At 53.4% G+C, this 14,680-nt stretch overlaps 1 protein-coding gene across 4 annotated transcripts in view; it reads left to right on the plus strand.

The window, feature by feature from the left end:
• Positions 1-14,680, plus strand: part of Kcng2 (potassium voltage-gated channel modifier subfamily G member 2) — a 44,486-nt gene that overhangs the window by 11,626 nt on the left and 18,180 nt on the right. The window contains exon 2 of one of the 4 annotated variants that reach the window (XM_048806691.1): positions 614-773. The exons of the other annotated variants lie outside the window; for them this stretch is intronic. Within the exon in view, the coding sequence (XP_048662648.1) occupies positions 644-773 (130 nt within the window). The 5' untranslated portion in view covers positions 614-643. The remainder of the gene's footprint in view (positions 1-613; positions 774-14,680) is intronic. 4 annotated transcript variants of the gene reach the window in all.

The following is a 14,680-nucleotide window of genomic DNA, read 5'->3' on the forward strand; positions in this document are numbered from 1 at the left end:
TAGACTCTCCCCAGCGCGGTGTCCGGGAGTCACTGCGCCAGCCCAGAGCCTTGGCCTTTCCCGCTGCAGCGTGCCTTGGTCACCTGTGTTTCTGTTCCAACCTGCGCAGCTCCGTCCGTCTGAAGGGAGGTACCTGCACAGGTGCTCCGACGTCTTCAGTGTCCACTGTGTCCAGGGCCTCAGTGCCTCAAGGTGACTGGCTGGGAGTTGCTGGATCCCAGCCAGGGCTATCCTCACAGTGAGAGTCCTCCTCACAACTGGCCCACAGAGGCGTTCGGGCTTCCAGGTTCTGTGGGTCCCCAGGCGACGCAGCGTGTCACCCAGCACTCTGACCGTGGTGTCTGGGCTCTTCCCCCTGTGAGGGCTGTTTTCTCCCTGCATCACTTGCCCATGTCCCTCTAGGTTTTCGAGGATCCTGTCTACGTTAGTTTTCCTCCTCGTGGGGTCTCAGTGCGCCCCCGCTGCTCTTCCACATTTGAATGTTACAGTAACGTGTCTGACTCCACAAAATAGGTGGCTCTGGTTTTCACTGGACAAGGGACTGAACTGAATTTATAGGTGAACTTGGAGGGGAAACATCTCCCTAACGCTGAGCTGTCCTGTCCAAGAATAGGGCACCGCGTCTGTACACCTGTTCTGGTCCATGTCCGCATTCCAGAGCCTTCTCCAGGACACCTGTCACGCCTGTGAAATGTACTCCCACGCCCTCTCCGAGGCTTCCCGAATGGGCCCCTCCGATCGCTGTGGTTCGGCCAGCTGCTGGGTAAAGGAAGGTAAGGGGTTTCACAGCCCACAGCTTGGCTGACTCCTGCATTCAATGAGTGGGTCTCACCACCGATTCTCTGCGGTCCCGGTGTTCAGCTGTGTCCCTGCAAGTGGAGGTCAGTCCTCACCCTCCAGTGGCAGGCTGGTCTTGCCTGGTTTCTCCTTGTAGTAATGAGAAGCCACTGGAGACGGTGCCCTTCCCCATCTTCCCCACTGAGAGGTGGCTTCAGACGTAGCTGCCCTCCAGTCAGTGGCATCCTCATGTCCTTGGGGCCTGGCGGAGGAGGTGGCTGTGCGGCTTCCCTCCGAGGTGTTGCTGTGGTGTTCCACCTATCGGAACCTAGCCGCCTGCCTGGTGTAGACGCTACTTGGCTCTGACATTCGTCGACTGAAATGTAGTACTGCAGTTTTAAGAAGGAAAGGAATGAAGCTTGGGTGAGTGGAAATCCATCGTCTTAGAACTGAGATGATTTTCAAAGGCACATGTCACAGTCTGTTCACCTCGGAGGACAAATAAGCCGAGGGACAGTGAGTGGGCGCACACTCTCAACCTGTCCCGAGGGTTGGATCGCTGCGTGGAAAGCAGCCCCGGCCGGAGTCAAGGGAGCACATCGGAGAGGCCTGGCCACAGATGCATCTGATCCACAGGGCACTCAGTGCTCAGGGTGGGTGTCAGCAAGGACACGGCAGGCCGGCCGTTTCCCAGGCTTCAGTCCCCTGTGAAAGATATCATTTTGCTCCCCTGAAATTACAATTGGTTCTAAAATCACCTGTACCTTTTGAAAAAAAAAATGAAAAAGTGCAGGAGAGAAAAACATGAAGAAAGTAGAAATCACGGAAACTTCCATGCCCACACCTAGCCACCCCTAGGGATGTTTCTTTGTTACCTGCTGGTGGAGAGAGATGTGGCCTCGCCACAGCCACTGCCCTGGGCCAGGGCCATGTCAGCGCACCCCTCCTGGTTAGAATGCATGGAAACGGCCTGGCAACCAGGGGCGGCCCCGAGGCAGCCCCCACATTTCCAGTCACTTGTCCTGGTGGGCCTCGCCTGCCCCCCGCCTGGCTGGGGAGAGAGCTGCCTGCACAGCCCGTGGGGAGGGTGTGGTGCTACTGGCAAGCCCACTGACCCAAGCACCCACAGGAGTTCCCTGGGCACAAAGTGCCCCTGCTGCCCTTCTCTTTGCCTGAGTGCTGTTCTGTTGTAAATAAACTGGTTTCTGTGTGGACACACTCCCCACCACTGCTGATGGGCATAGGTGGACAGGACCGCTGAGATAGCCGTGAGAATTTCAAACCCAAGCTCCTTTGCTTTCCAGGCCCATGTCAGCCTCTCTGCCTCTAAGTGATCTGCTCCCTCACTAGCATCCAGGATGCACAGTTTCCAGCCCAACCAGGGCTCTTTCTCCCAGTGGGCAGGACCTGCACGGTCGCTCAGCACTGCATCTCTCAGGCCTCAGGCCTCAGGGCTGTCGAGAACCTCTGAGGGAGCTTTTATTTACAGGGGTGGCATCCCAGTCCAGAAAGGAGGAGCTCTTCAGTGGGGTAGGGCCTGTGGGGAGAAGAGGGACTCTCCACCCCCTCCTGGGCTGTGTTCCTGGAAACACAGGGCCGTGCCACCTCCCACTACCATCAGCTCTTCAAATAGAGTGCCGTGGGCTGGACCTAAGCCTCTCTTCTCTGAGCTCTGGACTGGAGTGCTGGTGTAAATAACTACTTCAGAGGAAAAATGGTCTTAACAGTGTATTTGCACACAAATGTGCTAATTACAATCTCTTATGTACCAGATCAGAATTGGAGGCTAGAATCATACTAGAAATTTATGATCCTTAAAACCCTCAGGCCTACCGGCCTGCAGAGGTACTTGCACATGAGGAGATGCATGTGTGTAATGCCATATTGTTGTCTGTACATGTGTCTGTGTGTGTACGAGTGTGTGCCTGTGCATGTCTGCTCATTTCACTCCTGCTGCAAGCTCGGTACCCATCCCTTCACCCTGTGTCACATGCAGCTGTGGATCGGCTGTCTGCAAGGAGCTGGTAGTGACCTGGAGACACGTGGGTCTCTATGTAGTTCCCTTGAGTTTTGTGCCTTCTTTGTGGGTCTTGTTCCTGTGTGTGATGGTGGCAGGGTTTTCTATTTCTGAGCTGGAACCATGACACCAAAGTCATAAGCCTTGGGCCTGCATTTGGGCTCCCCCCAGCTCATGACTGCCCGCTGCCTCTGGCCCGGTGGCTGGGTTATGGTGGCTGCCTCCTGGGAGGCAAGGAGAGGGTGTGGTGCTCTGATGGCCTCCACAGCCCCCAGACTTACTGTGGAGAGTCGCCGCAATGAACACTTATGTGAACGGTGAGTGTTAGGTAAACACTTTGTGACTTTGAGTTTGTAAGAAAACAAGATTGTATTGAGGAAGAAAAAAGTTCTCCCATGAAAGTAAGAGTCTTGGAAACTGTAGAGAACTAGTGTGGCCAGCTTCATTTTAATCCTGGGGTGGTCTGTCTGCTCTGGCTGTAGGGAGCAGAACACCTTCCCCAGGCAGGGAGCTGGCCATCCTGGCTTGGGCAGCTGAAGGCCCAGGACTCAGCCCTGCTCACCTCTGGCAACGAGAAGCCTGGTGGCCCCTCACCTGTCAGGCATGGCAAGTGCAGACCTTGCTTTGTAGGCTGCACCTGTCTGGAGGGTTCCTGGCTCCTGTCTCCACTGTGGCATGAGCCACTGTGGCACAGGTAGTTGGTGATTGAATCAAATGTGGAATGCTCCCCTGAGTTAGGAGTCCTTAACCCGGGCCTGTGGAGCCCAGGTGGCCGTGAGCAATCAGAGGGTCCCACAGCCTGTGGAGCCCAGGCGTCACGTGGCCACATGTGTGCTGTGAGGAGACCCTCCAGAGGGCCAGCCCAGTCAGTCAAGGAGTCCAGCCCTAAGTGCAGGCCTTTCCCTGTCATTTTAGGGTTTGGAGAAGTGTCGGTAGAGATCTGAGATGGCAGCTTTTGAAGAGGACCCCCAGAAATGAGCCCCCAGTCAGGAAACCCATTGAGGGAATGCCTGAGTGAGGGCCTACCCCCCCCCCCCAGAGAACTGCGGGGTGGCCTGGAGGTAAACCTTCCTGCTTGGAGTGTTGTAGATGGCGGGTACATGCAAAAACACCTGCTCCTCAGGTCGGTGTGTTCTGGGAAGACGCTCGGAAAACACTCCAAGTCCAAATTTGAAGGATAATTTGAAGGATTTTCATTTTGCCAATTTTACCAATTATACCTGGTCAGGGGCTGACTCTAGCAGAATTCAAGTTGCTCTCTGAAAGAGCAGCAGTTTCCTGGCCTGTGTCTTGGGAATTTAAGGACAAAAACCGTACCTCAAGGACTTTCCTTAGCGTCATGCAAGTGAGCCAGTCACAGACACAAAAACAGCAGTTAGCAGAGCAACTCAGACAGCCGCATCTAGGGTCTGAGCAGGCGGTTGGCAGAGGTGAGAATCTGCTTCACAGTCATCGAGGTCACCAAGAACACCATAGCCTGGGTTGAGTACATCTTTGTGGGGTACAAAGTACACAAGACAATATGTGTTTTTTTTTTTTAATTTAGCAGAAAATAACTTTCATTTTGTTTTCTCAGAAATGAGTCTTGCTGCTGACTCTATGACTTAAATCCTATGTCTTACAGTTGCTTATTTCTGTTATCTTACTTATCAGATCTTTATTCCTCTAGTCTATGACCTATACTTACAACTTACTGATTGTGTTGATCAGTTCACACCACAACAGGGTGCAGAATAGGTCGTATTAAAATAGACACTGGGCTTGATTGCTAGGGAGGAAGGTAAGGACGGGCTTCCAACCCCAGACTCCCAAGAAGGAGTCCAGCCCCTCCTGATGGCCAGAGAGTGCAGAGTGAGGAGGGAGACATGCTTCGAAAGCTTGTGTGGCTGGTGGAACACTGTTGAGGAGCCCCTCAGAGCGCCCCATCCCCTGTCTCTTGCTCTTGGATCTTTCTCCTTTCCTCCCACTTTCTTTCCTTTCTTCTTTGCTGCTTTCTGGAACCCTTCACCCCCTCCCCCTAATCTTTCTTTGGTATCCATGGGGGTCCCACCTTTGGAAAGGTCTTAGTGGCCTCGTGCCTTGGTTTACCTGCGTGGGCCCCAGAGGTCGACACTCAGGCCAGGCACAGGTGATGTGACCGAGCGGGTCCTGTTCCTCTGGCTCCATCCTGGGTCTCCCACTCGGTGGCTCAAGTCCTTTCAGCACAGCGGAGATGTGTGAGCTGCCGAGGGCCATCTGAGCCTTGCCACCTTATCAGCTGACTCTTCAGGCACCTGCACTGGTGCTGTGGAACAAAAGGAGACGTCCCCCGTTTCTGCTTCCCCACCCCAAGCAGGACTGCCCCATCGAAGGGGATTGGAGTGAAGGCGGGAGTTCAAGCCTCCCTGCCACAGCACTGGGCTCTCAGACGCGCAGTCAGAACTTCTTCCCGTCTGACCGAGTCCCTCTTGTTGCAGCGTGATTTGCTGGAGACTCTTTGTTGCAGTCCTAATTGTTGTTTTTCTTTTGACACCCACACTGTTGGTGCTGTGTTTGGGAAGTGACAAACCAGAAACTGAGCTACAGGACAAAACCCAGACCTGTTGGGCCATAATTGTCTAGAAGTGACAAATTTAAACCAGCCCCACGGGCAGGCCATCTGGAGCGTGTGCGTACATGAGGGGATCAACAAGCAGGTGTGCACCTGGAACTCCAGTGACCACATACCCTGCCCCCAGGAGGCCAGGGGTGTTGGGATGTCCCCTCTATCCCTGCAGTCCTGAGGCCACACATGAGGAGCAGTGACAAGACTCCTCCCACAGTGAGGAGCCCCTTGGGGTCAAAAGAGACCACATGAAGAACCTGGTTTCCACCCTTGCCCAGCAAGGAGACGTCACCCGTGCCCTGCAGAGCAGCATGGGAAGATGCCCGCACAGTGAAGGGTCTGAGCACCCAGGTGTCCAGGTTTCCTGAGAAAGCACTCATCATGCTGCGCTCCAGGGAGAGCTCTGATTGATCGAGGAGGAATAGCAGTGGACACCAAGCAGGATGGCAGGGGAGCGAGAGTTGTTGCGCAGAAGTGCAGAGCAGCTCCAGTGAAACGCTCCAGCGAGCCGCGGAAACGGCAGGCAGAGCCCAGCCAGGAGTGCCCGTGAAGAAGCAGAAGGAAGTGTGAGGACTGAGTGCAGGACGCAGTGGTGGGCTCTGTGGCAGGTAGAGTGGACGGATGGAAGAGGAGAGCGACCTCTCCAGGGCTCATGGGCAGCCTGGGCAGAAACCGGTGGTGTCCAGCACTGCCAGCACCAGTGCCAGGAACTGGATCACTGGGACCCAGATCCCTCCGACCCCGTGGCCTGGGGCTGAGGAAAGCAGCCAGTGTGGAGTGCAAGCGCTGCGCGAGCAGGGATTCCAAGGACCCAGGGAGCTTAGGGCCCTGGTCCCCCCCAGTTCCAGGGCCCTTTGCCTGCCTCCTCTGACTGGCTGTACTGACCAGCCCTTCAGCAGCCTCGTGGTAGGGCAGCCCCAGCTGCGGTTGGCAGTGACGCGGCCGTTACCAGGGCCGAGTCCTGCTCCCTCACATGTTGAAGTGTGACGTTAGAGAAGCACGCCAAGGCAGGCATATAAAGCAGGGTTTATTTAGAAAGAGGAACACGGACTTCTCCAGGGAGGGAGAAGGGCCATAGTGGTGTCCTGGTATCCCGAGGAGTGAGGTGTTCTGCCCTTTTTAATATGTCCTAGGCCTGTTAGGTTCTCCTCCCTTTTCCCCTTATCTCTCTCCTTCCTAGTACATGACTAGGCCTAGGAAATGCTCAGTGGGACGGCCTAAGGGTGGGAACCAGGTGGGCTGGGGGGGAGGGCAGGATGGTGCAGCCCTGGACACAGTGACTATCTTAGGGTTCCCTGTAGGGAGGGGCAATTCCTGGGACTGGTGACCTTGGCAACGGTTGGAGAAGGGGCTGGTTCCTGATAGGGTGGAGGAAGGGCTCGGAGGAATTCACATTTCAGTCCTTCAGGGGACAGTCTCCAACTTCCCAGACTCACTCAGAATTGGCCTTCTAATCCTACCTGACTGATTTCCTGTCTATGCTGATTGCCTGTCTAATTCTGGCTTCAAGCCAGAGGAAACAGAGACTTCTTCCCCCCCCCCCACCCCGCAGACAGTGGCAGAACCCAGACCCCCCACACACACACACAGAATTGTTCTTCCTGCTCCCTGGCCACCCGCAGTGCACTGGGCATGCACACACACCCCACAGCAGCACGGTAACCCTTGATTAAACCTCACCAGGCCACCGAGTCCCATTTGCTCTTGCGCTGCGACCACACTGTCATCTCTCAACCCAGAGCAGATGGAGTTTGTGTAAAGTTGGGATGAATTGATCCTCCTTTCATTCCTTTATTTATTTGTTTGGGTTTTTTTGGGGGGGTGAGGGCGTATTGGGGATTGAAGTCAGGGGCACTTGACCACTGAGCCACATCCCAGCCCTGCTTTGGATTTTATTTAGAGACAGGGTCTCACTGCGTTGCTTAGTGCCTCGCCGTTGCTGAGCTAGCTTTGAACTTGGGATCCTCTTGTCGCAGCCTCCTGAGCCACTAGGATTACAGGTGTGCACCACCGCACCTGACTCCTTTATTTATTTTTTATTGGATTTCCTCCACATACATACAGGTGAAATTCTTTTGGTACACTGACATGACATGCAACATGCTGTGGTTGACTTCACTCCGTATGTCTGCCTCGTTCCCTCCTTCCTCCCTCCCTCACCTTCTACATCTACTCCACCGTCTTCCCGTATCTTTATGATACTCGTCTCCTCTCCTACCACCTTCTTTCCTTGTTTGGGTCTGGCTTCCACATATGAGAAACATTCAGCTCTTGGTTTTCTGAGTCTGGCTTATTTCACTTACCATGATGTTATGGTTTGGATGCGAGGTGTCCTGCACAAACTCAACGTGTGAGACAAAGCGAGAGGGTTCAGAGGGGAAGTGACTGGGTTACAAGAGCCTTAACCCAATCAATGGGTTAATGCCTGATGGGATTGACTGAGCGGTAATTGAAGGTAGGTGGGGTGTGGCTGGAGGAGGTGGGCATTGGGGCTGTAGTTTGGGGTATAGATTTGTATCTGGCAGGTGGAGTCTTTCTGCTTCCTGGTCATCATATGAGCTGCCTCCCTCCATCACACTCTTCTGCATGATATTCTGCCTCACCTCCATCCCTGAGGAATGGAGCCTTTTGTCTATGGATTGAGACCTCTGAAACTGTGAGCCCCCGAGTAAACTTTTCCTCCTCTACAGTTGTTCTGGTGAAGTCTTTCATCACAGCAGCAAATTAGTGACTAAAACACACGATGTTCTGCATTTTCATCCACCCAATTATGGTACATGCCGTGACTTCTTTCTTCTTTCTGGCTGAGTGCAGTCCTTTGTGTGTGAATACATATAAATACATGTTCTTAATCTGCTCCTCTGTTGATGGGCACGTGGGCTGGTTCCATAACCTTGCTTTTATGAACTGTGCTGCTATAAACATTGAGGTGGCTGTGTTGCTCTAGTATGCTGATTTTGGATCTTTGGGATAAATAAAGAGTGGGACAGCTGGTCAGAGGGTGACTCCATCGGTAGTTTTCTGAGGAGTCTCTGCGCTGCTTTCCAGAGGGATTGTGCTAATTTGCAGTCCCACCAGAATATGTGAGTCTACCTTTTCCCCACGTCCTCACCAGAATTTATTATTTTTGTGCTCTGGATATTGAAGATCCTTTTATTAATATTTATTTTTTGGTGTAACTGGACACGACATCTTTATTTATTTATTTATTTTTATATGGTCCTGAGGATCGAACCCAGCATGTTCTAGGCAAGTGCTCTACTGCTGAGCCACAATCCCAGCCCCTGAAAATACTTTTTGATTAGTTTTCTTCTTTTTTTTTAAATTTTTTTTTTTAGTTTTCGGTGGACACAGCATCTGTATTTTATTTTTATGTGGTGCTGAGGATCGAACCCAGTGCCTCGTGCACGCCAGGCAAGCGCATTACCGCTTGAGCCAATTCCAGCCCTAGTTTTCTTCTTTAAGTTATTAAGCTTAAAAACTTCATAATAGGGCTGGGTTGTGGCTCAGTGGTAGAGATTCGCCTCACGTGTGCAAGACCCTGGGTTCGATCCTCAGCACCACATAAAAATAAATAAATGAAATAAAGGTATTGTGCCCAACTATAACTAAAATATTTTTAAAAGGCTTCATAATATAAACCTTTATTATTTTCCCTGTGAATTCTATGAAGCAAGGAGACACAATGGCTCAGAAAGGACGATGGAGGCTTTGGATGGTACAGCCCCAGGGTGACCATGCCATGTCCACCCATGAAGTGGACAGGCAGCTCCAATTCCAGCACCTTCTCCCACGTCCAGGAGTGGGTTGCCCTAAGATGGAGGAGGTGTTGAGGGGACACTGAGAACAGGGGGCATGCTTGATGTTGGCCAGGAGGCCGGGAAGCAGTCCACGCACATCAGAAAGTGTGTGCATGCCTGTGTGCTCACTCCCTGGAGGACCTGTGCTCTGGGCCGTTCTGAGCACTTCCTTATCTGTGGTCCTCACCATGGTCTTGTACACTAGGTGCCATGACGCACAGGTCCCCGTCTCTCGCTGGCCAACGTCACAGTGGTGAGACAGCACGCTGACAAGCACCTTGGCCACAGTGCTGAGTGTGGCATGCTGAGTGCCCTGCTGCAGTAGCACCACGTCAGCAGGTTAAGGCGGGCCCAGACTGAGGGGCCACGTGCAGTGGGCAGAGTTGCCCAGGCCCAGCCAGAGGCCCGGCTCTAGGGACCCCAGTAAACCAGGTCTGGCCGTTTGCCCCAGCCCCATACAGAAGAAGCCATGCTGAAGAGCAGGTGTGGCTATGTTGGGAAGACACCGTGGGGCAGCAACTCAGCCCTGTCTCTGGGGTGCTGAGTGAGCCTTGGGTTTCAGTGGAGGAAGAGCTGGGACTTCCTCACACTGGTCTGATTGACTGTTCTCTAGCGCTGGTTCTGTGAGGTGGCTCTGGAGACCCTTATTGCTGGAGAGGGCCGTCCCCCTTTGCCTCACAGGATGTCTGTCTGCCAGACCTGGAGTCCTGGAGGGGGCACTTGGGTTCCCATGAGACAACTGCTCCTGTGGGGGTCTGCCTCTTCATGGGTGGTCTGCCTACCCGGCTCCGCTGTTCCTGGGAGGTGATGGGCCACGGCAGGAGACTTTTAGGTGCTGCTCCAGGAGTCTGCAAAGTGCTTGGCAAGAGCTGGGAGCTGTGACCCCTGAGAAGCGTGAAGACACCTCGTTGCCCTCATCTTGACGTCTTCAGACCCCAAGGAGGTGGTCACTGAGTGGATGCACCCTGCTCACATGATCACCCTGCTGCACAGAATGCAGGGATCTAATCAGAGCTGAAGGTCATCACAAAGACACCAAAGGCAGGCAGAGGCCAGGTCCCCCGCCTGGTCTGCCCTAGCATGCACAGGCCCAGGCAAGAGGCCAGGCTCGCAGCACAGGCCGCTTCTGAGGCTCTGTCTTCCTAGTGCACTGCGAGCTCTTCACTGTGCCACTCGAGTCCTGCTGCAGCTTGCCGAGGTGGGCCAGGCTCCTGTAGGGAGTGCTCGAGGAGCAAGGGCTTTGCCTGGTTCTGACTGACTACAGGTGCTGTAGCCATAGGGGAACACCCCCCACATCCTCTGAAGACCTGGGCTGGAGCTGGGAACCCCAAGTCACTGCAGCGTTCACAAGTAGCATTTAATTACCACCGACAAGCTGTGTCCCCCCCCCCCATGGCCTCCCTTCAGGAAAGCTCTCTCCCAGGGCTGGGACTGTAGCTCAGTGGCAGAGCACCTGCCTAGCATGTGTGAGGCACTGGGCTGGACCCCCAGCACCACATGTAAATAAATAAAAATAAAGTTTTATCAACAACTGAAAAAAAAAAAAAAAAGAAAAAGGAAGCTCTCTCCTGTTTTCCTAAGTGTGGGGCCCCAGGGAGAGGGTGATGTTGGCCTGGTTACTCCAATGACATGCCTTTAATCTCCAGTGGCACACGAAGACGCTGGCTCTGGAGAGCTCAGCACCCTGAGGGGCATTTTGTACCCAGTTTAATGTCTGCTTTGTGTGACACCAAGTCCACCAGGAGCGTGCAGCAGCACCAGGAAGAGCTGGGCCTTAGTCCACCGTACAGGGGGCATTGCCAATGCTGGCCACACTCAGCCAGGCCTGGGCTTTCAGGGACCCTGGGATCAGCCCCCTCTGGGCCTTGGCATTCCCGACTGTCCCTCCTGCCACACTCCTCACGGGACTGCCGACATCTGTGCATGGTGATTTGCCTCCAGGGTCCCCAAGCCAAGAGCAGTGATATAGGAAGCCTGTCTACAAGGAAGCTAGGGCAGAGGTCCAGGGCTTCACACCCAGTAGCTGTACAGTGACTCCAGGCCCGGCCCTGATGTGTTCCTGTGGTTCTGGTGGTTCTGGGACTTGGCCTGAGCTAGGCAGGAGTTTACAGCTCCTTCTAGGTGAGGTGTGGGTCACCTTTCTGCACCCTTTCAGTGCAGGCTCACTCAACCCGAAATCCTGCTACGAGGCAGGCTCAGGGCTAGACAGCGAGCTGGCCTCAGTCCCACTGATGCTGCCTTCTGGCCTTCTGCCTCCACCCACTAGGCGTGGGGTCATCCCCTCTTGACAATCAGAGCCACCTCCAGACCTTGCCTGTGCCGTATGGGCAGGGTCAGACCGAGAATCGCCGCTCTGATGCTGTGTCTGGTTGTCAGGTGCCTGGGCCTAGCAACCTGCAGCTACTGTCCATCCACGTGCTTCACAGGCACAATCCCAGCCTCACGCCATCGCCTCCTTTTTGACCCAGCCCTGGAGACTTTCCTTATGGGTAGGTGGTCTCTCAGGTCTCCCCTGGGCTGCGGGTTAGCCTGTGAGGCCACTTTCAAGTGGGCTGGGTCACACCTCCGCCTTGACCTTGAGGTCCAGCACCTGCCTCACTCACTTCCCCACGGAGACAGCATCAGACTTGCCAGGCTGTTCCTGGTAGCATAGGTGTATCTGTTTTTGCTGTTATGAATCGAGCATCTTCTCACATATTTAAAAACTTCTTTTCATCTACTGTCAATCAGACTTCATGTCAATCTGCCCATTTTTCCTGTGGCACTTCAGATTTTCTTTATGATCAAGAGCACATGTTTCATTCCACTCCAAGGATGGGAGCGAACTCGAGTTTCCACAAGTAACTTCACGATTTTAAGTCAGATGGAAGTCGACCTGAAGTGCTTTCCATGTAACGTGACGTACGGGCGGGTGGTAAAGACAGTCCTCCACATCACTTCAGTTCTGTGGTTCTTCTTCATGATCATCCACCCAACCACAGAAAGCTTAGAGCCCCCCATGCCTTGGCCACAACAGGAGCCAGGTGGGTGGCAGAGGTGGGTCAGGGCCTGGCGGTAGTTGGCCATAGCAACACAGTGGGATGGGAGGTCCCCAAGAAACACATCAGGTTCTTCCTGTTTCTGAGAGCAAAACCCAGCGTGTATGCTCCTGGTAGGAGCTGCCGCCTCTGCTTCCATTCCAACAGGTATGTGGAGAGAAGGTGCCGCCCTTCACAGCCATGTCCTCCCAGAGCCCAAGGAAGCTGGCAGGAACCCTCAAGCAGCACTGGAACTATTTGTAATTTCAGAGGAAAGGTCATCTGGGTGGGCTTTCTGCTTGAGTGTGACCCTTGGGGGGGTGGGGTGCACCTCCAGGGCAGCCAGAACACAGGTCCTCCCGAAGTGGGAGGCTGGAGCAGGACCCCAGGCAGCCACACTACCAGGGATCATCAGGGGCAGTTCCTGCAGTCTCAGGCCTGCATGTGCTCCTGTTTTCCTGCCTCGAGCAAGTTCAGTCTCCGGAGATTTTGAATAAGATGAGACCCTCTTGGGGCTGTACCTCAGTGGAAAAGCGCTTGCCTAGCATGTATGAGGCATTGGGTTCGATCCTCAGCACTGCATATAAATGAATACATAAAAAATAAAGGTACATCAACAACTAAAAAAAATAAAAACAAACAAAGACATGTTGTCCATCTACAATTACCAAAACAATAAAATAAAATAAAAAATGACTCTTTAAAAGAAGAAGGAAAAAAAATCCAAGATCCTCTTCTGCAGTAGTTTTTCAAGTTCCCCTGATTTATGGCCTGGAGCCTAGGAAGCGACCGACCCCTGGCTGCGTGGAGCTGTTGGGCACCCCTTCTCAGTGCATGCCATCCAAGAGAGGCTGGGATTTGCAGGTCCTTGGCCTCAGCTGGCCCGCAATGGACTGAGACTGGGTGTTTACTGGATGAAAAGGCAGTGGGGCTTGAACTCACACACAAGCTTGGCTCTTGGATGACCCCAGTCATGCAGCCAGCAAGGCTTTGCAGCTGTAGCACCGGTGCTGGCTGCTGGAGAGGCTCCTGGCCTGTGCAGGTACTGTCCCGGGCAGCCCTCCAGAGTTCAGGCTTCATGCCCCCCAATGGTGAAGTCCCACAGCCAGCGGGAAGGGACTGTGATTTGTGGATGTTCTTTCCCCTCCCTCTGTTAACACCACCCCTTCCCCCAGCTGTAGCGGAAGCTCACTGCAGGAGGGTGCCCTAGTGTCTGAGCTGCCCCGGGCAGGTAGCTCACTCTGGACCCTTAACATGTGAGATGCATGTAACGAGCAAGATATTCAGACTGTGTGGGTTAGACACAATAATTTACCCAGCACCTACTTAAAAGCTGGTTTTAATTTTTAAAAATTGAGATTAAGCTGGGCAAAGTAGCACACGCCCGTGATTCTAGCAACTCCAGAGACTGAGTCAGGAGGATCACAAATTCAAAGCCAGCTTCTGCAACTTAGAGAGACCCTGTCTCAAAAAAAATAAAAAGGGCTGAGATTGTGACTCAGCAGTAAATTGCCCCTGAATTCAGTCTCAGGTACAAAATATATATATATATATATATAAATTAGATTAAGTCTCATAAGGTCACTCTACCATTTTCATCATCTCAACCCTCAATTCAGTGGGTTTAGTGTATTAACAGTATAACCATCACCACTAAGCCCAGAACACTGTCACTTCCACAAAAGAAACTTGGTGCCCATGTCCGCTGCCAGCCTTGTCTTCCTGTGGGTGCGTGTAGACTGGACGTGGCACATGAAGGGGCCCTGGCATGCTAGCCCTTCCTATGGTTGTCCTCAGCGTCGCCTCCCAAGGTCAGCCCCACGGCAGCAGCACCTGCTTCTTCTCCACAGCTGACCTGTCCCGGTGTATGAATGGACCCAGTCTGTTCACCCATGTGCCTGTTGACGGGATCTGGGCCACTGTCACCTTGGGCTGCTGTGCATGAGCTGGTGCAGGCATCTGTGTCCAGGTTGTCATGAGAAATGCTGTCATTCTCCGGTGTCTTCCAGGGCTGGGTTTGCAGGGCCGTGGCCCCTGGCTGGCCTTTCTGGGGAGCTGCCAGGCTGTTTCCCACTTCCTGCTGGCCACATGCCCGTTCTGACTTGGCCAAGTCTTCTCTAGCACTTGCTTCTTTCCCGTGTGTGGTGAGGACGTTTACAGGTGTGAGGAGGCGTCTCCCTGTAGTTTTTAGGAAACACTAAATTTGACCCCAGGCTCCTCCAACGAGCACTTACTGGCTGCTCTCAGAGCCCCCCACCTGCCTCTTGACAGCTCAACATTGGTGTGTCTTCATGTGACTCTCGTAGAGCTGCTTAGGTGTGTGGATCTAGGTTTTCATCAAATTTGGGGATTTTTATCCATCGTTTCTTCAAATATTCTCTTGCTGCTTTCTCCTTGTGGGATATCATACATCCCACAAGTAGGTACCCTCCACAGGAGCCACAGATACCTCAGGATCCATTTGTTTTCTTGTTTCTCCCCCACC

This window comes from Marmota marmota, unplaced genomic scaffold, assembly GCF_001458135.2.
Source record: "Marmota marmota marmota unplaced genomic scaffold, marMar, whole genome shotgun sequence".
Lineage (NCBI taxonomy): Eukaryota > Metazoa > Chordata > Mammalia > Rodentia > Sciuridae > Marmota > Marmota marmota.